This window comes from Bubalus kerabau, chromosome 16, assembly GCF_029407905.1.
Source record: "Bubalus kerabau isolate K-KA32 ecotype Philippines breed swamp buffalo chromosome 16, PCC_UOA_SB_1v2, whole genome shotgun sequence".
Taxonomy (NCBI): Eukaryota; Metazoa; Chordata; class Mammalia; order Artiodactyla; family Bovidae; genus Bubalus; species Bubalus kerabau.
The window spans coordinates 6,673,714-6,699,424 of NC_073639.1; the positions used below are offsets into that span (position 1 = coordinate 6,673,714).

The 25,711-nt window shown below is 37.6% G+C and overlaps 1 protein-coding gene across 3 annotated transcripts in view; it reads right to left on the reverse strand.

The window, feature by feature from the left end:
• Nucleotides 1-25,386, reverse strand: part of RBM46 (RNA binding motif protein 46) — a 59,374-nt gene extending 33,988 nt beyond the window's left edge. Inside the window, exons 1-4 of one of the 3 annotated variants that reach the window (XM_055549940.1) lie at nucleotides 25,145-25,386; nucleotides 10,900-11,061; nucleotides 9,544-10,011; nucleotides 8,263-9,045 (exon numbers count right to left, since the gene is read on the reverse strand). In XM_055549940.1, the coding sequence (XP_055405915.1) occupies nucleotides 8,263-9,045; nucleotides 9,544-10,011; nucleotides 10,900-11,050 (1,402 nt within the window). In that variant the 5' untranslated portion in view covers nucleotides 11,051-11,061; nucleotides 25,145-25,386. Of the gene's footprint in view, nucleotides 1-8,262; nucleotides 9,046-9,543; nucleotides 10,012-10,899; nucleotides 11,062-24,627; nucleotides 24,797-25,144 lie in introns of those variants that run through there. The other 2 variants (XM_055549941.1, XM_055549942.1) reach the window with 2 other exon arrangements.
• Nucleotides 25,387-25,711: the final 325 nt, after the last annotated feature.

A 25,711-nucleotide genomic window follows, 5' to 3' on the forward strand; every position in this document is an offset into this window, starting at 1 on the left:
CAATAGATAACTACTGTATAAAGGAAACGAGTTGTATATTCAAGTTTAAAATTTTTATTTATTCAAGTTTATTTCCTCTTGATTACTCTGTATATAAAAATCAGGCTATACTGTTTAAATGTGTAAGAAATGAGGAGGCTTAGAGTATACTTATCAAATTATCAGGCAATATAATTGAGCAGACTGATGTTTTCTAATGATTACACTCTGATACACTTTTTAACTGGAAGTTATAAATACATTTATAGTAATCATTATCAGTGGTATGTAAGACTGTATTTACCAAAGGCAATACAGAAAGATATAGTTAGCCAAATAAATGAGTCTCTTAAAATATGAATTATTGTAAATAATTTTTATAACTCACATGTCACTTGCTGTAAGGAAAGGCCCACATATAACTAATGACCTTTAACCAAATATTTCAAACTTAAGGGCAAAGAAAATGTAAGTTGTTATTAACATTTTGGTGATTTAGAGATTCTAACCACCTGGGAAACTAGGGTTTTTTTCATTTTTTTTTGACTCTCCAGAGGCAAGTACACTCTTCTTAGAGGTAACGCACTATCAGGTCTTGGATAGAATATGTATCACTCTATGACAGAGGATGAATTGCTCTAGTATAGATAATATATCTTAAATTAACTAGTAAGATCAGGTACTACCTTTAATCCTCACCAAAAGGCCTGGAAGCAACTGACACTAATTTTAAAGTGGTTAAAATCACAAACGATCACTTGAATAAATTCATCACAATAAAACCATTTTTCCAAAACAGCTTCCCTATTCACTAGTCCATTCATTTTACAGCATCAGTAAAATAATTACTGTCTGCTGCTGCTGCTGCTGCTGCTAAGTCACTTCGGTAGTGTCCGACTCTGTGCGACCCCATAGATGGCAGCCCACCAGGCTCCCCCGTCCATGGGATTCTCCAGGCAAGAACACTGGAGTGGGTTGCTATTTCCTTCTCCATTGCGTGAAAAGTGAAAGTGAAGTCGCTCAGTTGTGGGACTCTTAGCGACCCCATGGACTGCAGCCTACCAGGCTCCTCCATCCATGGGATTTTCTAGGCAAGAGTACTGGAGTGGCTTGCCATTGCCTTCTCCAGGTTACTGTCTACTAAATACTAAGTAGGAAGCAGAAATAAAGGCACAATAGTGAAGCTTCTACACAGAGTTTCACTATTCTAAACCTTCCAAAATATGTATAAACCTTACTTATTTCGGAGGGTTTAGAAGCTTAGAGGAGAGAAAAAAATCAATACAACACTGAAATTCCTTTTAAAGCCACACTGAAAAATATATTTAGGAGATACCATGTGGTAAAATTTTGAGTTGCTGCTGACATCTAAGAACAAACATATGCAAAATTTACTGTGGACTTTAACACTAGAAGAAAATTTACAAACCATAGGTTTTTTAATATTAAATATCATACATTAAGTTTATAAATTAAAAAGCAGTAGCTACTATTAAAACTAGTATATTAGAAAAAGAATTTTAGATATGTATTAACGAAAGATACTAAGAAACTGTAGGACAGAAGATCAAGCATGACTAAATAAATGTATAAAATAAATGAAATCACACGATCACATTTGTCAGCTAATAATATAACTATGGAATAAATACTGGTTTTAATATACATCATTCATTTCCTAGATTCTCTGGTACAAAAACCAATTTCCAAATTGCTAATTAGGTTGTTTTATAAAATCTTGGTTTTGATTATAATTAATTGACAAATGCATGGAAAGAAAAAATAATTACTTGTCATCATGAAAATGAAATAGGTAACTCGTTTTCTAAATCTAGTTGTTATGCTGTGAAGCAGACAAACATAAGTTTGAATTATATGAAAAAAGGAGCATTAAACTGAGAAAAGGGTTAATTCTGACAAAAGCAGCTCTTGATTTTAAACTATTTGAATTCTATCTCAGTATGCATAAGAAAAACTCAAATATTGTTTTTTGGTTCTTTACAGAGTTTTTATCATATGTGAAACAAAACCATAAATTTGGGGGAGGTGATCTCCTTAGAAGTCACCAAGTAAAACCCTGATATTTTAGAGATGAAGGCACCGAGGTCCACAAAGGTGGATGATTTCATGGTCACATTTTGTCAGCAGCTGAGACTATAGCTTCTTTTACTTGATTACTCATTATTAAGCTTCTGTCACAGAAGCAACTTCATAAAAATTATGGTCTGTTAAAACAAGTGTTAGTAAGATAAAAATTATGAGTAATCTCAAACGATGATCTTCTGGGGGAAAAAAAAAAAAAAACTAGGTTTCAAGAGGAATAAAAACACATTTTCACAAACACGGGGCCCTCTCAGAGGTCCAAAGACACATAGTTGAGTTAATGGAATTCTCATCTCACCACTTGGTCATATGAAAACAAATTAATGTGTAAAATGTTGGTGATCATCCCACTTAACTAGGTGAATTTTAAAGCAAATTCAGAAAATTATTTTGTTCTTTAAAATATAAGTTTGAAATAGTATAAAAGTTAGATCCATAATTAAAACTGGAAAGAAAATATTAACTTTCTAAAAGTGTTAATTTTTCTAGTTATTTAATTTTAAAATTTCACTATAAACATTTTATTATATTTAGTTTGCTGCTGCTGTTTCTAAGTCACTTCAGTCGTGTCCAACTCTGTGCGACCCCATAGACGGCAGCCCACCCGGCTCCCCCGTCCCTGGGATTCTCCAGGCAAGAACACTGGAGTGGGTTGCCACCTCCTTCTCCAACGCATGAAAGTGAAAAGTGAAAGTGAAGTTGCTCAGTCGTGTCCAATTCCCAGCGACCCCATGGACTGTAGCCCACCAAGCTCTTCCAATCATTTCTCCTAAAATTTCTTAAATTTAAAAAAATAGAGAAGTTTCTCTTTGTTTCAAAGCAATTTATTGGCAAATTTTTTAAGTTAAAATTTTATTTTTGAATTTCTGCCCATCAATCTGGAAATAATGATAGCTCATAAAGAATAGCACCAATTATTTTTCAGATGAAAACTTCTCAGAATAGTATTTCTTCATCTTACTGCGTCTTCTATTTCATAAGTTTCAACCAAGTTACAAGTGACAACAGAAATAAAAACCAAATCCCCTAATCTTTTAATGATATTAAAGGGATAGCAAATATAATGGCCACATGCTTAGAATATATATTTAATATTTTAGCACTCAATGACCAGAAAAAAATAGATTCTGGTGATGTATGCCATTACAAAGTCAAATATGAGAAGCAACACGCAGGTCAGCCGCAAAATGAATGCTGAAAAAAAGTACAGAATATATAAAAAAAAGATGAACATTCTCACATAAAATGGTCCACACAAATCAAAATGGATTCATCTAAGAAAAACATTACTTGCACAGAGAAAAAGCAGAAGCAAGCACAATCAACATAGCTGTACTAAAAAAGAAAGAAAATATCCACAAAGTTCCAAAAAATAGAACTGATGAAATTTACATTAACTAAAGTCCACATATTTTCTAATTCTAAAAATCTGACTGAAATCACCAAAGCACATCTCTGTGTTCCCAAATTAACTATGCATAGAGTTCACACCTCTGCCTTCTTCAGCAGATCTGACTCCTTAAGAGCCAGAACAGTATTTTATTTACCTTTAGGTCCAGATTGCTTAGTAAAGTACAATTCACACAAAAGAGGCATTCAAAAAAGCTTGTTCTTTAATTAAATTTTATCAGTCATAGCAACAGTGCAAAATTTCAGACAAAATTAAATCACTGTCACAAACAAGCTGGTTTGTGACAGGTTCTTCACTCCTGCTTTTTTAAAAGAGTTTTAGGTGTAATTCAAGTAAAAAAACTACCATTTGCATCAGGAATGAACACACACAAAAATGAGAAATGTCTTGCCTACAGTTACTTGTTAGTAAATTATTCAACAGAATCAATTATCATCAAACACTGAGGCTACCTCCCTCCTTCCAGTAAGTTTTCTCCAGGACTTTTCTTCTTACAAAACTAGGACTTTTCTTTATCTCCTCAATTTCTGTCTCCTCAATAGTGAAGACTACTCCAGAGAAAAGCCATGGCAATATTGGAAGATTCAAGACAGAGGCAAAGTTTTAGGAAAAGCAGGATTAGTCACACTGATAGTCTGGTCAATTATTAAACAGATAAAAATTATGAGACAGAAAAGGCCTATGTAAAAAGATGTGATATGGAATGACCTGAGATGTTTCCATACATCAAATATTTAGTACAGAACCTATCTCCTAGCCCCCAAGTCTGTATTCTACCCATAAAACCCACTGATAGTGGTGTGGTGGTCTAGTTGCTAATTCGCGTACAATTCTTTGCAACCCCATGGGCTGTAGCCTGCCAGGTTCTTCTGTCCCTGGAATTTTCCAGGCAAAAATACTGGAGTGGGTTGCCATTTTCTTCTCCAGGGGATCTTCCCAACCTAGGGACTGAACCTGCATCTCCTGCATTGCAGGCAGAGTCCTTACTGCTGAGCCACCAAGGAAGCCCTTAAACCCACTGAGTATCCCATTTATTACAGCTTCCTAATGTCGAATAATCAAGTGATAGATAATTTCTTATCTTGTTGGTTGGGTACTGAGTTCCCAGGGAGGTTATTCTCTGACATCCTGAAGATGAAGACAGTCTCTATCTTTGAAGTAAAAAATAATAATAATAAGGGTTCAATTTTGGCAAGAACCCCAGCTTCCAGCTTTTCATAAATTATTTTGCTTAAAATAAAGCTTACTATAAATGGAAACAAAAAAAAACCAGAATATTTTTAAAATTCATTTTACATTACTATGCAACAAGAATATTTTGGATTCTAGTAAGAGCACTAAATGGTCACCAGAAGTACTCTGATTTGGCACTTATATAATGCCTGCTCTCCCTTGAAAAAACTTCTATGTCCCTCAACACCAATAATCATCATTTAACTAAATGAAATCTATTTTTTTTTCTCTTTTATTTTTCAGGCTTGAAAAACAGGCATAGTGAAGCTAAAACAAATGTGGATAGTGAAAGCATACTGTTAAAGAGCTGAGACAAAAAGGCAAATGACTGTTTATATAGCATAGAACAGACAAAGATCATTAAGGTAAGATTTAATAGCATCAGAATAGCATCAAAACTGCAAGAGAAGAGTGTCAAAGCAAATAAAAGTGCTACACCTAAAGAAAACATCTTAAAATATTAATAGCAGTTAAATTCACTACCTAGGAAATTAGACTCAAATTCTTCAAGAAAATAGAGCCAAAATATGATTTCATATTTAATGAAATATATTTGAGGGGGCTTCCCTGATAGCTCAGTTGGTAAAGAATTCACCTGCAATGCAGGAGACCCCGGTTCGGTTCCTGAGTTGGGAAGATCCACTGGAGAAGGGATAGGCTACCCACTCCAATATTCTTGGGATTCCCTTGTGGCTCAGATAGTAAAGCATCTGCCGGCAATGTGGGAGACCTGGGTTCAATCCCTGGGTTTGGAAGATACCCTGTAGAAGGGAAAGGCTACCCACTCCAGTAGTCTGGCCTAGAGAATTCCATGGACTGCATATGTATAGTCCATGGAGTCACAGAGTCGGATAGGACTGAGCGACTTTCACTTTTACTCACATTCGAGGAATTCCAGGAACCAGTAGCAACCTCTCAAGATCTTGGAACAATCTAATGCTTGAAACATGCAGGACATCAGTAACACAGCACCTCTTCCCCTCCAAAAACACAACACTATCACCAACTGATCTCAACCCTGAGCCACCCAGTGAAACCCTGCAACCTTTATTTAAAGGAAACCGCACATAAAAAGGCACAGCTCATTAAAGCCCAAAGGATCCACTGGTAACAGAAGGAACAAGCACGCCAAAGCACTGCCAACAATCCAACCTATCCCTAACCTGCCTTGTGGCAATGTGTCACTGTCCAGCTGCCTACTTTAAAGGCCTCTGAAGGTCTGATGTTTGTTTTCTTATTAAAGATCTCTAGACTTCTGATTTCTGATTCTTCCACTTCCTTGAATTCTCTTCTCCTGCTTAGCTGCCTCTTAACTCAGCCTTCATTCGTATTTCTAGTCATTCACAGTTTGTGTGCTACCATCTATGGACAAGGCCTCTAGCCTTGTGTATGAAATTCAAAATTTGGCTTGCATTTGGATCTTGGCTTTTGTCTCTGATGATGAACTGAAACTGAAAAATAAAATAAAACAGAAACTGTTCAATTTTTCATTATAAGCAGTTTTGATATATGTTGATAAAATCTGTAACAGAAGACTAAAGCAAATTGTCTGTGCCCTCTAAGAACTTCATTCCTTGACACTAACTGTATCCCTAATGAACATAATCAAGTTGGAAATACTATAACTCAACAGGGGTTGTCTTTGGGAACTACAGGTGAATAGGAGTTAACTATTGCCCTAGGACTCAAGTGAAAAACATCTTAATAATGGAATTTACAAGTAGATGGGTCAACTATGTCTAAATAGAAAATCTGACAAACTAAAAAAAAAATGTTTTAAGAATCTTGCAAATTTAAATTTTTAAAGAAATGAACAGATATAGAAATAAAATATGTTTCAAGCACAAGTATCTTGCTCAGCAACTGAATGCCAAACATTCCACTTTGAAAGAATAATTTGATCCATTTTCTCTAAGAACACTGTTAATCATTTGCTATCCACCTAATTTGATCTTTAACTCAGACTGTCTTTATTAAAAGAAAAACTGAAGGAGTCTATTGAGTTGACCAAAAAGTTCGTTTCAGTTTTTCTCTATGCTCATACAGGCTTCCCAGGTGGCACTAGTGGTAAAAGAACCCACCTGCCAATGCAGGAAACATAAAGAGACGCAGGTTCATCCCCTGGGTTGGGAAGATCCTCTGGAGGAGGACATGGCAACCCACTCCAGCATTCTTGCCTGGAGAATCCCATGGGCAGAGGAGCCTGGTAGGTTACAGTCCATGGGGTTGCAAAGAGTCAGACACGACTGCAGTGACTTTAGCACACATATATGTATCATCATACAGAAAAACGCAAACTTTCTGGCCAACCCAATGTTTTGTACATTAACTGAAATCACATCTAAGACTTAACTTAGATGATCGTAAAATTTCCAAATTCCAAACTAATACTTGAGAACACTGCTGAAAAGTTTCTTGTAGGGAACCTCCCTTCAGCCCTAAACTTCTGACTCCACCTCCAAATCAGAATCTCCTAAAAATATCTGTAATACCATGGGAGTGGCCATGATACATAAGCAAGTCTGTAATGAGGTACAAAAATTATTCTCCCTTTAACAATGATTTTCCTTTTTAATTTCCTCTCCTTAACAAATTTGAGAATATAAATTTTAAACAGATGCAATATTCAGTAATATGATTCTACAACTATATAACAAATAAATTTTAAGCTATGACTGACAATTATAATCAAGAACAATTATAACCCTTAGTAGGAGACCTTTCCATTCTATTGTAACTTTCAATAAGCCAGTATTCTTCTAATAAATATCATTTTAAACACAAAGTAATAACCAACTGAAATCTATAGCTGCATTAAAAAATGAAACAAACTACTGCAAGGGGAGGACAGTCTGGAGAGACTAACACAGAACAGTAAAAACAGCAGAAGGCAGACACCAGAGTGACGTTACATCTCTTTCCTCACAAGGCCAAATATTTAGTTAGCATATGGCCCAAAGTGTGTCTTAATTATCCCTCAAATGCTTTAGAGAAACTTTTTTAAAACCATGAAATTAAAGAGAATGGTCATAAACATCTCTTAATGATGCTTCTTGTTTTTCATGAGTTAATAATGACAGATTTCCAGATTGGTGAGCATAAGGTGTGTCTACACATGACCCATCTGAAATGCTTCTGATTTTAAGCCTAAGCCTGCTCTCAAAAAAAATTATCATGTAGACTTCACCAAGGATATAGAAACATTCTTATAAACTGGTTTAAGTAATAAATACTGCAACTTATAAAGAAATTATTTCAAATGAGGATTAGTCACTACAAAAACAGTAAATTGATAAATTAAGATAGTGAACTCTCAATAAATCAAAACCAAATGTTCCCCCCAGTAAATAATAAATAAAAAGCTAAATATAGGAAGACCAAGCAGAAGTCTCAATAAAATTTAGCATGAGTTCACAAAACTGAGGTAAAATTTATGTTACTCACCACTAATGTTGAGTTCAAATTTATAAATAATCTATAATAATACTTTCTAATTTCACATTCTACTCTATTGTTTAAAGTACTTATAAACTTACCCAAATGAAGTAATGTAAACTGGGCTGCCAGTTCCTTTGCATCTTCTAACGTAGTACAGAGTTTGTCTGGCATGAAGTAACTCTGGGATCCATTTGCAATAGCAGGAATAATGATTTTATATACCAAGAGTACTTTCCCATCTTGACTTGTTGTTGAATATAAATAATATTCTGGTGGTGCCCAATTATTTTTGTTGCAGTAATAATCCAAATGCATTACTGCAGAATTGAAATGATTGGATTTTAAAGAATACATACTAATTGGAGTAAGCTTTGTTCCAGGAAAAAACGGGTAAGTGCATCTTTCAATTTCAGGGGGGCTCGGGCTATGCTGGCCATTGAGACGAACTGGAAGAGTTGACGGCTTTCCTAGAATTTTGGGGTGACTCTCTTCTTTGTTAGCAAACACAATCAGGTTTTCAGAATTGGGGCTAATCTGACCATTAAGATGCTGTCTCCAAGTGTTTTCTTTATTTACAGGTTTTGCCAGTGTTACCTCAATACTTGCTCCATCGATGCATTTTCCATTCATTACTGACATAGCAGCCACTGCATCTTCTCGGTTGAAAAAATGAACAAAAGCATAATCTCTAAGTTTCTTTACTCGCTCAACTGTACCAGGTTTGAATTTATTGAATTCTGCTTTAATTGTTTCCTCAGTAGTTGAGATCATTAAATTTCGTACATAGAGAACTTTAACTCTCTGCATGGTTTCCTCATCAACCTCTTTCTCTGGGTCAGCCCAATCCACCTGAATGGTATGGCCCCACAGTTGGAAGGTTCCTGTAAAAGAATAAATTAATTTGAAGACAATTAAAATAAATCAAAATCAAAAATAAGTAAAACTGTTTCTCCAAAGAAACAGAAACTCAAATACATATAATGTATTTGGTAAAGTATTAGTTTCCTATTCACACAAGTTTTTACTAAGGTGAACTGAGACAGACTTACAGTGAAATTAATTCTGCGAGTCAAAAGACCAAATACAATTCAAAGACAGACCTTTATTAGAAGGATTAGGTACTGTCCTTTTTATTTTTATCAAACAACAACTAACAGCTAAACAAAACTGTATACATTCTGTAAATCAGTAAACTGTTATAAATGACTCATTTTATAGGATCATATTCTTTTAGAATCATTTGTTTTACTTTCTTAATTTCTACTCCTCTTCAAGGGCACTACATATCTTCGTAAGTTGATCTACGAGGTACTGCTATTTTTTCAAATGTATAGTAAGGTTAACATAGAAAAATAACCTTTGAAAAAGGATAAATTTACCTGGAATTAGTTTTCTCCTAGCCATTGCAGCAGCTCTGTGAGATTCATATTCCACAAATGCAAAACCACGATTTTTGGTCTTATCAGTTGCACTTGGGTAAACAATGACATCTACAACTCCTTCTGTAACTTTCTTCATTTCATCCAAGATTTCTTCTTTCTTCTTTTCTTTTGGAATAGCTCCAATAAATAATCTGCAATTATCCAAGCTTACACACACACCAATAAATTTCCCTGGTCTAATTTCATAATTATTAAGAATTCTAATGGCTAACTGGGCTTCTTCTTTTGTAGTATACATCACAAAAGCATAACCTCGATTTTCACCACTAAATTCCATCATAAGTCGAAATTCATATATTTTCCCAGCTCTTTCAAATACAGGAACTAACTCATCTTCATACATATCACGAGGTATTTTTCCTACAAAAACTTCACAGCCTCGAGGTGGAGGTGGACCTTCCCAACCTGAAAGACAAAAATAGACAAATTCTAACAAGGTATTTATGTTTACTATTCAATAATTCATTCCACAGGTTTACTGTGAGCCTTCTATATGCCATGCACTATTATACATATTAGGGATACAAAAATGAACAAACTAGAAACCTCCTTCCTTCATGAAGCTTATATTCAATAGAAAAAGAAGACATTGAGTAGTGAGTGCTATGAAGCAAAATAAAGCCACAGAAGGGTTGATAATTTTGGTAATCGGGTACATCTTTTCTAAGCACATGAGGTTTAAGCAGAGACCTGAATAAAATGAAGGAATGAGCCTTGAGAATATAGCACAAAAAAGGAAAAGCAAGTGCTTTTTATATTAGTTATATTAGAACAGCACACAGCGAGCAGGTCTGTATGGGAAACGCATACTTGAAGGAGGAGTTAAATGACAGGCAAAGCAGCCGGCACTGCCATTAGAGGCTACGATTCTGTCTCACAGAAAGTTAACTGGAGGGTTTTGAGCAAGGAAACTGTACTGGCTATTGGTAGAAAGGCAAAACATTATATCTAATAATCTGCTTGCATCTAGTATAAACACCACTCCTCTACTTGTTACTCTTTCTGATTCCTCCCCAAATGCCCTCCCCTTTCATAGCTAGAGCCCACTTTCCCCATTGACCTAATCCTGACTTATTTCTTAACTGCTACTTAAATCAACAGTAGAATGTTCAGGGAAAGACACGCATAACAAATATAATCTATCTCTTTTCCTTCACAACAGTAAACATGACTGCTGAGGTCTTAAAGTAGTTTCAAGGAAAGAGCTATTTGTTGGGATACTTGTGGAGATATATATCTAATGTAAATGACTGCATTAAACATCCAATTTTTTGAACATAAAAAAATCCACACCTGGAGGTGGACCACCAAACTTCCTTTGCCCATTTTCTTGAACCATGTTGTATCCAGTCTTTTCCATCAATGCAAGCAATGCTGCTTCATTCTGAGTACCAGTCCGTACTTTGTTGCATCCATTTGTTCCATCCATAGTTTCTTCACTCATGGCTGCAGTTCCTAAAGCAAAGTTTAAGAGAAGTGTTTATGACACAGAGCTCCAGGAGGAATCTATGAAGCTTTTCTCTAGGTGCAAAAAACCAAGAATAGTTGTGGCTGCTATGTTCAGAGATCACTGAAGCCTTGGCCCCAAAGTTCTTCCCTACAGGGGAAACTGGAAGCCTCTTTTAATGTCTCTAGTCAGTTAAGCAGTACCTTTATAAGGCATAAGCTACAATGAAAGGGATGCAAAAGTGAAAAAGACAAAGGAACAACAAAAACAAAAGTGGAAAAACAGGAGTAAGTGAAAGAAGTTAGAGGAGAAAAGAGCCAGCAGAAATAGTAACAAAGTATTCAGAAATTCTAAAATGATATAGCTAAAATTAGGTGACCTGAGAAAGTCCTTCTTAGTTCTAAAATATCTGAGTTTTCTTCGGAGTGATGAGAAATATAGCTACAAACATCCATTATCATATACACCACACCCACAAAGTCTTTTTACGGTTCCTCCCAAGCTATCCAGTTGCGTTAATGATACACTTCTGAAGACAACATAGAAGGAAAGAAGCTCACGCACCCTCACAGCTAAATGCAGCAGTCCAAGGCTCTGTATTAAGCTACCAGTCATTATCTAATTGCCTACTGAGTTTGCCTAGCAAGCACTAAGAATGAGATTTTTAACTGGCATCTTGAATTCAACCGATTTAAAACTGAATGTCATTTTATCCTCCAAACCTGTTCCTTCCTATTTTACCTTATCTCCATCAATTCATCTGGCCAGCCGATAATGGCACCACAGGGATTATTTATTACTCCTTCTCCAAACTGTCACAACCAGAAACCCGGGAACTTAATCCTGAGGCCTTCCTTTGACTCAGCTAATCAGCCACAAAAACCTGCATATTTTCCCTTCTAAATATTTCTTGAAATCAATCTTCTCCTGTTAATCCCACAGCCTGTTCTCAATTATATCTTACCTGAATCAGCATAGTCATTTTTCATCACTCAGGATCCATAGGGGATGATTCTACAACTCCCAAGGACCCCAAAACCCACATATGCTCAAACCTCACATAAAATAGCATAGTCATTTGCCTATAACCTATGCTGCTGCTGCTGCTAACCTTTGCATATCTTCCCATATACTTAAACCATCTCTATAGATTACTTACAATACAATATAAACATAATGTAAAGAGTTGTAAGTACAATGCAAATGCTATATATGCCACTATGTGTGTCAAATTCAAGTCTGAGGAACCTTCTGGAACTATTTTTCAAACATTTTTGATCAAAGGTTGGTTGAATTTGCAGTTGTGGAACCATGGATACAAAGAGCTGACTATGCGAGGTTCCTAACCATTGTTCCAGAGATTTTGTCCCTTTCGGACAAAATCTCAGTGCTGTCAAGATGACATAAAAATATGTACCTGACTACTTTAAGCTTCTACAGATCAAAACTAAAGGGGAAATGAGTGAATTTACTTTATCTTAGAATCGAGAAGGCTCTTCTAAGAAATAAACAAAAAAAACTCAAAGAAAAATAGTACTAAATTACTTTTACTACCCTGGTGGTTCCAATGGTAAAGAATCTGCTTGCAATGTGGGAGACCTGGGTTTGAACCCTGGGTTGGGAGTATCTCCTGGAGAAGGGAAAGGCTACCCACTCCCATATTCTGGCCCGTAGAGTCCATGGGGTCGCAGAGTTGGACACGACTAAGCGACTTTCATTTCATTTTTACTACCTAAGTATCAACTATTTTGAAGGCAGAAAATTACAAACGGGGGGCGGGGGGGGAATGATCTGCAACACAACATAATAAAAACCTAATTTTCTTAAAATAGAAAGAGCAACATGGTATCATAATTAAGAGCAAACTCAGGTACCTAAATGATTGCTTAAATGTGATCTCTGGTTCCTCCCGATATTAGCTATGGCTTTGGGCAAGTTTGGCCTCTGTTTGTCTCTAAAAGTAGAAAATAACAGTTTCTATTTCATAAGATTGCTGACAGGATTAAGCATAAAGGGCTTAAAATAGTAGTTTGCATATAAGCACTATAAATTTATTATCTAATTAATACAATAATATATATACTTAATGTTAACTTTTAGGAAAATAATACTATTGTATAATAAATTAATAAAACAATAAAAAAACAAACTGCTGACCAAGGTCTACAAACATGAATTCACTTATTCATTTATTCAATGAATGTTTATTAAGGACAAACTGTGTGCCAGACACTATTCATTAAGTCTGGGATACATCAGTAAGGTAAAAATCAAAACTGCTCCCTTGCACAGCTTATACTCCAAGAAGAGAAACAAATGATAATACAAGTAATATGTAAATAATATGTTAAAAGATAACAGGAGGAGGAAAATGAACAGGTACATGGTTGGGGAAGAGGTGTGCAGAAGACAGTGTACAATTTTAATCAGATAAGTTCCTGAGAAGATAACATTTGAGCAAAGAACTGAGGAGCCTGGCCATTGCAGTTATTTGGGAAGAACAACACAAAAGGAAAAATGAGGACAGAAGACCAAGAATAGAAGTGTGCATGGCATATATGAGGTGAGCATGGGGGCCAGTATGGTAAAGCCAAGAAGAGAACAGCAGGAGATGAAGTCAGCAAGGTAACAAGCTGCCACATCTCACAAATCTTCTAAGTCAGGTGCTGAAGGTCCTCAGCATTGATTCGGAGTAAATGTGGGGCCACTGGAGATTCTGAGCACAAGAGTAATATGATCCTTCATTTTCAAAGGACTATCTGCCTGTTGTATTGTGAAGTCTGTAGAAGAGCAAAGGTGGAAGCAAGGAGACCAACAAAAACCAAGACTAAAATTCAGGTGAGATGATGGTGCCATGGACCAGAAAGGTAGAGGTGGAAGGGAGTCTCCGATATGAGATATAATTAGAAGGTACGTCCAATAGCTTTCTGACAGACTGGATATGAGATAAACAGAGATGTCAAGGATAACACCAAAGTTTTGACCTGAGCAACAAGCAGCAAGGAAGTAAGGAAGGCTGAGATAGAACTTAGAACTTATACTTAGGGGAAAGAGCAGAGTTCAGTTCTGGGCCTGCTAAGTTTGAATATCCACTAAATGACCAACTTAAATGCCTATAAGGCCATGGCAACGAATGTTACATGAGTGAAAACAAAAGGCAAAACCACAGGATTCTGACAAGTGCTGTGGACTGTGTTTAACAAGAAAGACACTGGGAAAAGGCAGTGGATACTCAATTCTAGCAAACTGTTACTGTGAGGAAATCCCCAGTTTGCCCAGTTATGCTAAATTTTCCAAGGTTTCAGGAGAAGCCGGAAATCTGCAGATTCATATGTAAAATCTCTCAATTCTTAAAATTTGAGTCAAGGAGCTGCATTAACATATTAAAACTATAAAACTACATAATGTCATCCATTTACATTTGCAAATACAGCATAAAAATGGCATGATTAAAATGTAATCTGGTAGAATATTATGTTCAAACTTAATCTAGGGTATATGTTATCCAAATTCCAACTCAAAAAATTAATGAGTCAAACTCTCACAATTCAGTTCAAGTTTCTACACATTTACTGAATGTTTTCTATGACCAAGCATTTTTCTGGATTTTTAGTCATGTGGATGACCCTGAGGGGCAGGACCACAACTCAGGTGGACAGCAGAGGACAGATTAACTCAGTGGGACTTTCTGCCAAGCAGACAGAACTGCACAAAGTTGGAAACAGCTGACCAGAAGATGTCTTCCTGCCTAACTGAAGTATTCAAATACAGGCTGGACATGCTGGAGAGATTCAAGCAAAGGGGGCATTGCTGGACCATGTGGCTTTTAATATTCCTTCCAAAATTTAATACAAAGAGAGTTCAAGCATAGATTCTGCCTTTTTAAAAGGACCTACAATCCAGGAAAGAGTAATATCATCATCATGCAGTCAACTTCCTTCTATGTTTTAAGCCTGCAATTTTTTTTTTTTTTTTTGCCTCAGATATGCAGATGACACCACCTTTATGGCACAAAGTGAAGAGGAACTAAAAAGCCTCTTGATAAAAGTGAAAGAGGAGAGTGAAAAAGTTGGCTTAAAGTTCAACATTCAGAAAACGAAGATCATGGCATCTGGTCCCATCACTTCATGGGAAACAGATGGGGAAACAGTGGAAACAGTGTCCGACTTTATTTTGGGGGCTCCAAAATCATTGCAGATGGTGATTGCAGCTATGAAATTAAAAGACGCTTTCTCTTTGGAAGGAAAGTTATAACCAACCTATATAGCATATTAAAAAGCAGAGACATTACTTTGCCAACAAAGGTCCATCTAGTTAAGGCTATGGTTTTTCCAGTAGTCATGTATGGATGTGAGAGTTGGACTGTGAAGATAGCTGAGCACCGAAGAATTGATGTTTTTGAACTGTGGTGTTGGAGAAGACTCTTGAGAGTCCCCTGGACTGCAAGGAGATCCAACCAGTCCATTCTAAAGGAAATCAGTCCTGGGTATTCATTGGAAAGACGGATGCTAAAGCTGAAACTCCAATACTTTGGCCACCTCATGCGAAGAGTCGACTCACTGGAAAAGATTCTGATGCTGGGAGGGATTGGGGGCAGGAGGAAAAGGGAACAACAGAGGATGAGATGGCTGGATGGCATCACCAACTCAAAGGACATGAGTTTGAGTAGACTCCGGGAGTTGGTGATGGACAGGGAGGCCTGGTGTGCTGTGATTCATGGGGTCACAAAGAGTTGGACACGACTGAGTGACTGAACTGAACTGAACTGATCTCTACAAGAGGTTCACGGTTTCTTGAAAACAAAATGTTGCAGGGTTAAAAAAAAAAAGAAAAGAAAACCCTGGAAATTAATTCAACTATAAAAATAATAACAAAAACTGTAGAAACCAAACAAAATACCTGCAGACATTCTGTGGCTTAAACTCTGAGATGCATAAAAGCAGAGATTCCTATCTGCCTTGAACACTTTCCCTATTATCCAACACAGTGCTTGGTACACAGTAGGTTCTTAGTAATTCTTTGCTGGATGAAGATGCTAACAGAAAACAAAAAAAAAAAAAAAACATGATTTTATACACTCTAGGCATTAAATTAGAATGATTTTTAAAGGAAAATTTGGTAATCTTATTAAATTCTAAAATGTATATATACTCAGTAATTACTAAGAAATTAACCTACGGATATAGTTGTACAAGTATATAAAGATATAAACACAAGCATGTTCACTGAAACACTGTGTTCAAAATAAAAAGTCTAAAAAATTTCTAGTTGTCTACCAATAGAGGACTGATTTTAAAATTATGGTACAACTACATAATGGAATGTTATGCAGCTATTAAAGAATGTCATAGATTTGTGTGTTCTGATATTGAAAAATATTTAAAAGAAACATCACATGAGAATAAGTTGGAAAACAATATACTGACTACGTATCAACTGTGTGTTTTGTTTAAAGATATATATCTATACACTAACAGATGTTCGTGAATACAAAAATTAAAGACACACGATTTGGAAAAATTTACAGGGAACTTTAACAGTAGTTATCATCTGTAAGTAGGACTAAGAGTTAAGGGACCTTAACTTGTCGCTTTTCTGTGACTATCAAGAGCATATGCTACTTTTACTAAAAGCAAAAGGTCTTTTCAGGGATTCTCCACTGTTCTTTAAAGATAAAATCTAAACTCTCTTTTAAAAGCATCGAATACATTTGAATCAGTTCTAATGAGGTGGATGAAACTGGAGCCTATTATACAGAGTGAAGTAAGCCAGAAAGAAAAACACCAATACAGTATACTAACGCATATATATGGAATTTAGAAAGATGGTAACAATAACCCTGTGTACGAGACAGCAAAAGAGACACTGATGTATAGAACAGTCTTATGGACTCTGTGGGAGAGGGAGAGGGTGGGAAGATTTGGGAGAATGGCATTGAAACATGTAAAATATCATGTATGAAATGAGTTGCCAGTCCAGGTTCGATGCACGATACTGGATGCTTGGGGCTGGTGCACTGGGACGACCCAGAGGGATGGAATGGGGAGGGAGGAGGGAGGAGGGTTCAGGATGGGGAACACATGTAAACCTGTGGCGGATTCATTTTGATATTTGGCAAATCTAATACAGTTATGTAAAGTTTAAAAATAAAATAAAATTAAAAAAAAAATAAATAAATAAAAGCATCATAAAGGTCCTTTCCTCACCTGCCCCAGCCTATCTCTCTCAAACTTCGCTTCCTGTATGTCAACAACAAAGCTTATCTAGTTGCAATACTGCAAATGCACCATGTTCTCATACACCAGCCTCTGCATAGGCTGCTCCACAGTCCTCTCTTGCTTTCTTTGCCTTTCCCAAACTTAATATTTTCCAAAAAAAAAAAAAAAAAAACCAACAAACAAAAACAAACCATCCCTTCTCCATGCTAAATTAGATGCTGTATCCTTTTGTACTGCTACCATCTCAGAGTGGGGGACTGTCGGTCCCTGCTGCCCCTCATTCCCCAACCCCTGACAGACCTTAAGCAGAGTCTGGTCTTTTATTCCCAAATCCCTATCACAGTGTACATTCCCTGGCACATTCACTAGCTTGCTGCTCAAAGAAAGAGACAGAAGGAAGATACATTGTGGTCTAACTAAACATAAGGGGCATGGGTTCTAGTTCTCAGTCAACAGATCTTTGACAAATCATTTTACACTTCTACCTTCACTAATTTCTGAAATTTCACTGTACACTTATTTCTGCATTCATTTATTTAGCACATTTATACTCTGCATGATGACAAGCATGTTACGCACATCATCTCATTTAGTACTTACCCTCTAAGATATTATTTTCCATTTAAAAAATAAATAAGCTGAGAATAAGAGAGGTAAAAGTCATAGTGCCTATAAATTGATAGTGCTTGGTAGGGTAGACATGCAAATTAGAGACCCATCTGCCTAAATATGGGATTCCTAAACCCCTACTTTATATTACCCTCATATTACTTATTTAAAAATCTGAGATGTCCAGAAAGTAACATAATTTACCTGAGATCATATAACCTGAATCCAAATTTTTTTCACAATAAGTTTTTTAAAAATGTTTAAAATAACAAATCAATTAAAACTACAGTGTGATTTTTTAAAAATACTGTATAAACTTGGGGGAGGGAATCCATTAATGGAAACTTTTTGGAAAACTCCTAATAAAACAACTTCAAACTTTAATTAGAGATCTTAAAATCATTTAATTCAACCAATTTTGCTGCAAAGCAGTCACCCATCTTATTTTTGAATCCTTACAACAACATAACTTGGGCTAATTCTTTAATAAAGGTCTTTTTAATGAATCATTATCTTTTTCCTTGTAACTTTCACCTACAGGTTCTGACTTTATCCTTCTGGCCAAACTGAACATGCCCCTTTCATACAACTGCTTTTGAAAAACGATTCTCTCCTTCTCCAGGCTAAACGTTATTGTGCATGCGTGCTAAACTGCTTCAGTCATGAGCTACTCTTTGCGACCCCATGGACTGTAGCTCACCAGGCTCCTCTGTCCATGGGCTTCTCCAGATAAGAATGCTGAAGTGGGTTGCCATGCCCTTCTCCAGGGGATCTTCCCGACCCAGGGATCAAACCCACGTCTTCTACATCACAGGCAGATTCAATTTCTTTAATCCAACATTTTCTAAAATGATATTCCTAAAATGATTATTCCAGGAGCTATTAGCAGGCCTCAAAAATGTGTTTTATGCCTAAATACACCTGGGAATCACTATACTTCCCTCTTAGGAGCATCACAATGAACAGCAGCATATTTAAGGCCACAAAAATTTTAATAAAAACAAATCTTTCCGCTTTAACTCTGTGTTTCCCAAACATTTCAATATGATATTCTAACTTTCCTTGGTAATTAGCTTTCTAGAGAACCATTTGGAAAATGAGTGTATCAACTGCTTCTATGATAGTTTCAAGCTTCCTCACTAACCTCTTTCCTTTGAAACTGAAAAGGCCACCAGTGCAAAGAAAGACATTAGTGTTTGACACAGCTGCATGACACTGACAGTTCAAATTAAGCAAACTGTCAAAAAAAAACAAAAAACTTACATCTGCCTTATCCCGTAACAAGTAACCAGATTTTAGACTCATACTGAATTTCACCTTCTTAGGTTCAACTCACCACTTCCTCCAACCCTCCTCTCTAATCTTTTATCAACTTGAGCCCCATTCATGAAATGACCTCACTTATTATCCTCTTCCAGGACACAACTCTCACATATTTTCAAGTTTAATTAACAGCTATCTTTCCAAAGATAATCAAAAAGCAACTTAAATCTTCCCAAATCTGACTAGTGATAGTAACAGAATTCAATACTGGTTTAAATAGTCATCCTTATTCATCTTTGATTCAGATTAAAACATTCTGTCATCTTTATAATAAAATAGAGTATCTACTCATTAATATTATTTGGGTACTAACAATTAATTTTAAAAATGTATTTACACTTGAAGAACAGGTATAACTGGTATCCTAAAGAACTCTTGTTTTAAATAATACAGCTACTATGTAAAGCCCCATTTCCAGAAAAGGTAAAAAGCTGTTCATCTTTTCTTCGATTCCTCCTTCCATGTTCATTTCACCATGGCTGGTAATGTCTCATTTCTCTTTATATGTTTTTCAGATTCTTCTAATTTACTGGCCTCATATATTTATTAACTGACAGAAGTAGAAAAAAAGCCTTATCCAAGGAAAAGTCTTAAGTCTGTACATCCAGCTGTGTATCTTACACTATACTTTAGGAATATATTTTATTAATGTGATATAAATCCAATAAACTATTAATAGTTTCTTATAAAAGAGATGATACTCTTTGACAATCAGAATCATTAAAGATTAGCTAACCAGCCTTTCATCTTGAATAAACACAATTTTTTCTACTATCATTCCTTTAAAATTAAGAGCATTTTAAATGATATAACTACATTTCTCGATTTAAGACTGTTTTATTCTAGGTTTTGCCATTATACCATCACTGCAGACTTTGCAGTAAGAAAATATTAGAATTGCAAGCGGACCTTAAATCCCTCAAATTTTACACACTGGAAAACTAAGAGTAAATAAACTTGCTTAAGGTCATAAAACTAGTCATTTAAAGACCTGGGACCCAAACAGTCAAACTCTAAGAGATTTATAAACTCTGGCTCTCTTCCATCATTTATTCTGTGTGATGCTCAGTCCTGTCTGACTCTTTGCGACCCCATGGACTACAGCCTGCCAGGCTCCTCTATCCAGGGAATTCTCTAAGCAAGAATACCGGAGAATTGGTTGGTTCTCCATGCCCTCTTCCAAGGGATCTTCCCAACCCAGGGATTGAACCCAGGTCTCCCACATTGCAGGTGGATGCTTTACAGTCAGAGCCACCAGGGAAGCCCATCATTTATTCTATGCTATGCTATGCTAAGTCGCTTCAGTCGTGTCCAACTCTGTGCGACCCCATAGACGGCAGCCCACCAGGCTCCCCCGTCCGTGGGATTCTCCAGGCAAGAATACTGGAGTGGGTTGACATTTCCTTCTCCCAGAGAAAAGTGAAAGTGAAGTCACTCAGTCGTGTCCGACTCTTAGTGACCCCATGGACTGCAGCCTACCAGGCTCCTCCGTCCATGGGATTTTCCAGGCCAAGAGTACTGGAGTGGGGTGCCACTGTCTTCTCCAATCATTTATTCTAGAGGGACCTTAACGGATCCCACAGGACATCATACTGGCCCACTACACTAATGCCATCATGTTGACACAATGTAGAGAAAAGGAAAGTGTGAGATTTCCATTTTTTAAACACGCTGCAAGAAAAAGGATGAGAAAAGAGAGACTCTAGTTTAATATGTTACCTTACACATGAAATTTACTGCCTATAAGCACAACAGATAAATACAGATTCTGCTTCTGTTTTATCCAAACAGGTTTTTTTGTGTTTTTTTTTAGTATAATGCACAGCCTGCTCCAAATGGCTGATTTCTGCAACCCACCCCACCCTCCCAATTACTTTATAGATATATATCTTCGGTTAGCCCATGTCACTGAAGTTGTATTTTTAAAGATATTATCTCGAGTCCCATGTTTAAATAATAGGCCAGACCCCACATTAAAGACTTTTTTTCTAAAGAGACAGTAAAAATGTATGCTATATTTAGTACATTTCAAGAAACCTCAATCAAAATACAAAAAGTTGAAATTGCAGAAGTATAAGATACACTGGAGAGTCACCAATCCCACTCTCTTTAAAAAGAGTATGTTCTTATCTTCAAGTCTCCCAAACAAAAGTAACATATACATATATCTAATTCACATTTTCTAACACGAAGACCATACTTTATTTAGCCAAATATGTTTACAAAAGAGCCAGAATTCAAGAACCTCAACCAGAGAATCGTAAATCAAATCTAAAGCAGGCATACAGTATTTTTATACTCATTTCAAAATGTTTCAGAATCTGAGAATTACCAAAATTCCAAAGAGGCATAGCAGTCCTATACATTATGACAAAGCTGATATTATCAATTGAAGTGTCCAAGACTCAATTAGTCCTCTGGCACTTTCAGCTGTGGATTCACAATGCTATGTGTTTTACAAGGTTTTCTCCTTCCCCTGTTGACCCAAATAATCTGAGTAAAGGAAGGAGGATCCTGAACATGGGAATGGCATACCATGTTTATAAAAAATAAAAAGTGGGAAGGGTAGATTAAAAATTGTTGTACCCTATGTGGACTCTAGCTTTCATAGATAAGTCTTTTTTTCCCAAACTTTGGACTTTCAAAGATTTCTCTTCATTTCTATTTTAAAGTAAAGGAAGAAAAAAAGAAAAAAAAAATCCACCAAAGTGGAAGGACCAAGAGAGTTAGCCAATCACAAGACAGATATTCAAGCAGCAATCTGAATCAAGTCTTTAGCCTGAAATGGTTAACTGTATCTTCATTAGTGTTAAGCATCTTAATAACAAAAATTTCAAGTTTCAAACTCCTACTGACTTTCAAAATAGAAATATTAATGAAAAATAAGAAACACAATTTTAACAAAATATAAATGAAAATCATTCATCTAAAAGAATGTCAGTTGTGTTCAAGCTATACTTAAATTGAAACTTCAACTTATTACGTAAAAATTTATGAAGTTGTGAAAATGAACATTTTATAAATTTTGATTTTTAAAAACTAATTTAACAGTGAAAAATATTAATTTTAAAAAATATCAAAACACACTTATAAAAAGCACATTAGACCTTTAAGGTATCCCTTAAATTACATAGCATTAAATTTCTGACTTGTTAGTTCAGTTGTTACTGACTGTGGTACATGGCTAGCAGATCAAGAGAGATTTTTTAGCAACAACTCATTTTAGTGACAGACTGCACTATAGCAATATGGTTGGAAAAATGAGAAGGATCATCGAAAATGTATGGATGTGTAAGTCTAAGGTTATTTCAAAATAAAAGGGTATAAGTGGATCCATTACCTTCCACTTTAAATTTTATTACAGATGAGAGCACATTTTTATTCCTGTATTTTTATTCCTACATTTTACTAAGTTAAATATATCTATGTATAAAAAGGTTTAGAACTCGGTGTTTCACAACTTCTAGTAGTACTGTCAGAGAAGGCAATGGCGCCCCACTCCAGCACTCTTGCCTGGAAAATGCCATGGATGGAGGAGCCTCGTAGGCTGCAGTCCTAAGAGTCGGACACGACTGAGCGACTTCACTTTCACTTTCATGCATTGGAGAAGGAAATGGCAACCCACTCCGGTGTTCTTGCCTGGAGAATCCCAGGAACGGGGGAGCCTGGTGGGAGGCCGTTTATGGGTCGCACAGAGTCGGACACGACTGAAGCGACTTAGCAGCAGCAGTAGCAGCAGCAGTAATACTGTGGACGGCAGATTTAAATTCAGAAAACACTTAAAAACTGAACTACTTTAAAAACAACTGGAACTAATAATAAGTGTCTAAAATAGTGCTTTGAATACTGAAGCGTTATATGCTTTTTGAACTCAAGATTAAGCTATCTACAATAGAACCAAAATTCTTGTGTACTGCTACAAAATTATGCATTTACTATTGCTTATATAAGGTCTTCTATAATCAATGTCATGTGAAACCTGTTATAATTTGAACCGATTTTGGTCGTATTTTCTTTCCTCATCAACCATGAGGTAATAAAATAAAAAACACAGCATTAATATGCGTATCTGGTCAGATTTTACACCAAATCCTCCTTAAATCAGCATGTCTAAGATTCCTAACAACAAACATGACACCACTAAAAATATAAACCTTAATTTCGGTCCATAAATTAGGCATATTCTTGTATGCCTGATAATTTTTACCTCATCATATATTCAGTAAGGCTACTTCGTACATTTCAATAAAATTCATACTTAACATTTCACATTCATATTTCAAGTATTATAATGTTCAAGTTGAATACTCAATCTTAAGTCAAAATTAGCAATCAAAACAGTTCTAATTACAGCACTGCTAATATTTAATAATTGAAGCACCAGTAGTAATCTTTACGTCTATGCACGTGAAAGTCGTTCAGTCATATCCGACGCTTCGTGACTTCGTGGACTATACAGTCCATGGAATTCTCTAGCCAGAATACTGGAGTGGGTAGCCTTTCCCTTCGTCAGGGGATCTTCCCAAACCAGGGATCGAACTCAGGTCTCCCGCACGGCAGGCGGATTCTATACCAGTTCAGCCACCAGGGAAGTCTCTTTATGACTATAATGGTACGTAATTGCAAACAAGCTAATTTTCAATGTTTTAAATGTGTTCTCTGGAAAGAAGTCTATCATTAGAGCCCATGATGAAGTTTAATCCTGAAAGGCTCTAAATGGAAGTTGGTCCAACTACTGAAGATTCTTGAAAGAAAAATACATCCTTAAGCAAAATTCTATCAACACGCCAATGTTATTCATGTTAGCCTACTTTTACACGCAACGTATCCTGCTTCCTGGTTCTATAGCAATCCTCAAACACAAAGCGGCAGATCCGTAAAAGAAATCACGTCTTTGAAAAGCACCTGCAGATGCCCCGTCTGATATTTACCCGTATTAGAATCGCCATACACGATAAAAGCTATAGAGCATTAATCAAGAGTGTAAAGAGATAGCTTAAAGAAACGTCGACATTAAATAAACTAAATTCACATATGAGGCAAGACTGTCCAGATAAAGCAGTTTCCAAGGATTTCAGAATATCAATGCCAAGATGAACTCTAAAGTCTCCCGACTCCAGATTCGGAGGTCTTTTCAGTACCCCAAAGAAAATATTTTTAAACTTAGTTATGAAAACCATCTGGCATTAGGAAACAAGATGGTACCCTGCGTGTACGCCCGCCCGCACGCCGTCCATGGCCGCGCACTGCTAGTCTCGGAAGAGGGGTCAGTTACGGTCCCCTCCACCCGCAGCCCTCCGCTGTCAACACCCGACAAACGCGAGCCCCCGGGCAGGGAAGGAAGGGGCATCAAGGGCGAGGGGGAGAGTTCGAGGCTCATCCCCATTTCAACGATGGAAGGACGACGCGATTGCCAAACCTCACCCAGCAGTCGGACGCCCGGGGCGCTGTCCCAGAGCCTCCAGAAGGAACGCGCGGGCCCGACAACGGCCGCACCGACGCGGCAGACGGCCTGGACCCGCGGCGGTCGACGGAGAGAGAGTGTTAGGAGAACATGGAGGGCAGCAGGTGGGGACGGCCGGAAGGCGGCGGCACAGAGCGGAAATAAGGCGGGGAGAGGGCCGGGCGCCGCGGAGGGCGCCGCCGAGGGGCCCCGACGGCCGGACGGGCGGTGGGTGCTGGCGGCAACCGCGGGTGCAGGCACCTCAGAAGGCGCCCTGGGGTGGGGAGCTCGGCCGAGGTCACTTGTCCTCCTGCCGCTCCACGAGACGGGGAAGGGGGACGGCGCAGCCCGCAGACGCCGCCTGCAGCCGAGCGCGGGTCCCAGTGGCGCGTCTGCCGGGACGGGGAGCTGGACCGGGCTTTCTGCGGCCAGGAGGCACGGTCTCCGGCCGTTACAGGCGGTTTGGCAGTGACCCCGCGGCCCCCATCCCCTCCTCACCCCTTCGAGTCTTCAAATATTGGTCCTAAATCCGTAGGACCAACGACCACAAACCGCCGCCACCGTTTCGGGGACCAGTGGGTCGGAGCGGGGGTAGAGGGCGGTGGGTGGGGTGTCGCAGCAAGGGGGAAGGGAGTCCACGAGGAGCCGCTCGCGAGGTCCTCGAGCCGCACAGCCGGGCTCCCAGAGGGCGCTGCGCGGTGGCCTAGGCAGCGCACGTGGAGGGACGTCTCGACCAATCAGCGACCAGCCCTAGGAAGGAGGGCGGGGGTCCTGGCCCTAGGTTTAAATCCGAAGGTAGTTCTTGGGCGGGGGAAGTGGGGAGGGGGTGGTAAATGCTTGGAGTGACAGACATTTTAGCCAATTGGAGGGAGAAGAGCCAGCTATCCGGGCAGGTGCCCATGGACTGATTAAAAAAAAAAGATAGTGCTTGTTTTGTTGAGGTGTTTATAAAGCAAGGGCTGTGACTTGAACTTCCTTAAACTTTTACTTGGGAAGAATGTGGATGCATTGTAAAAGTTTTCTGAGTTTTCAATGCTAGTCTGACCCAGGAGAGAGAGAGAGAGA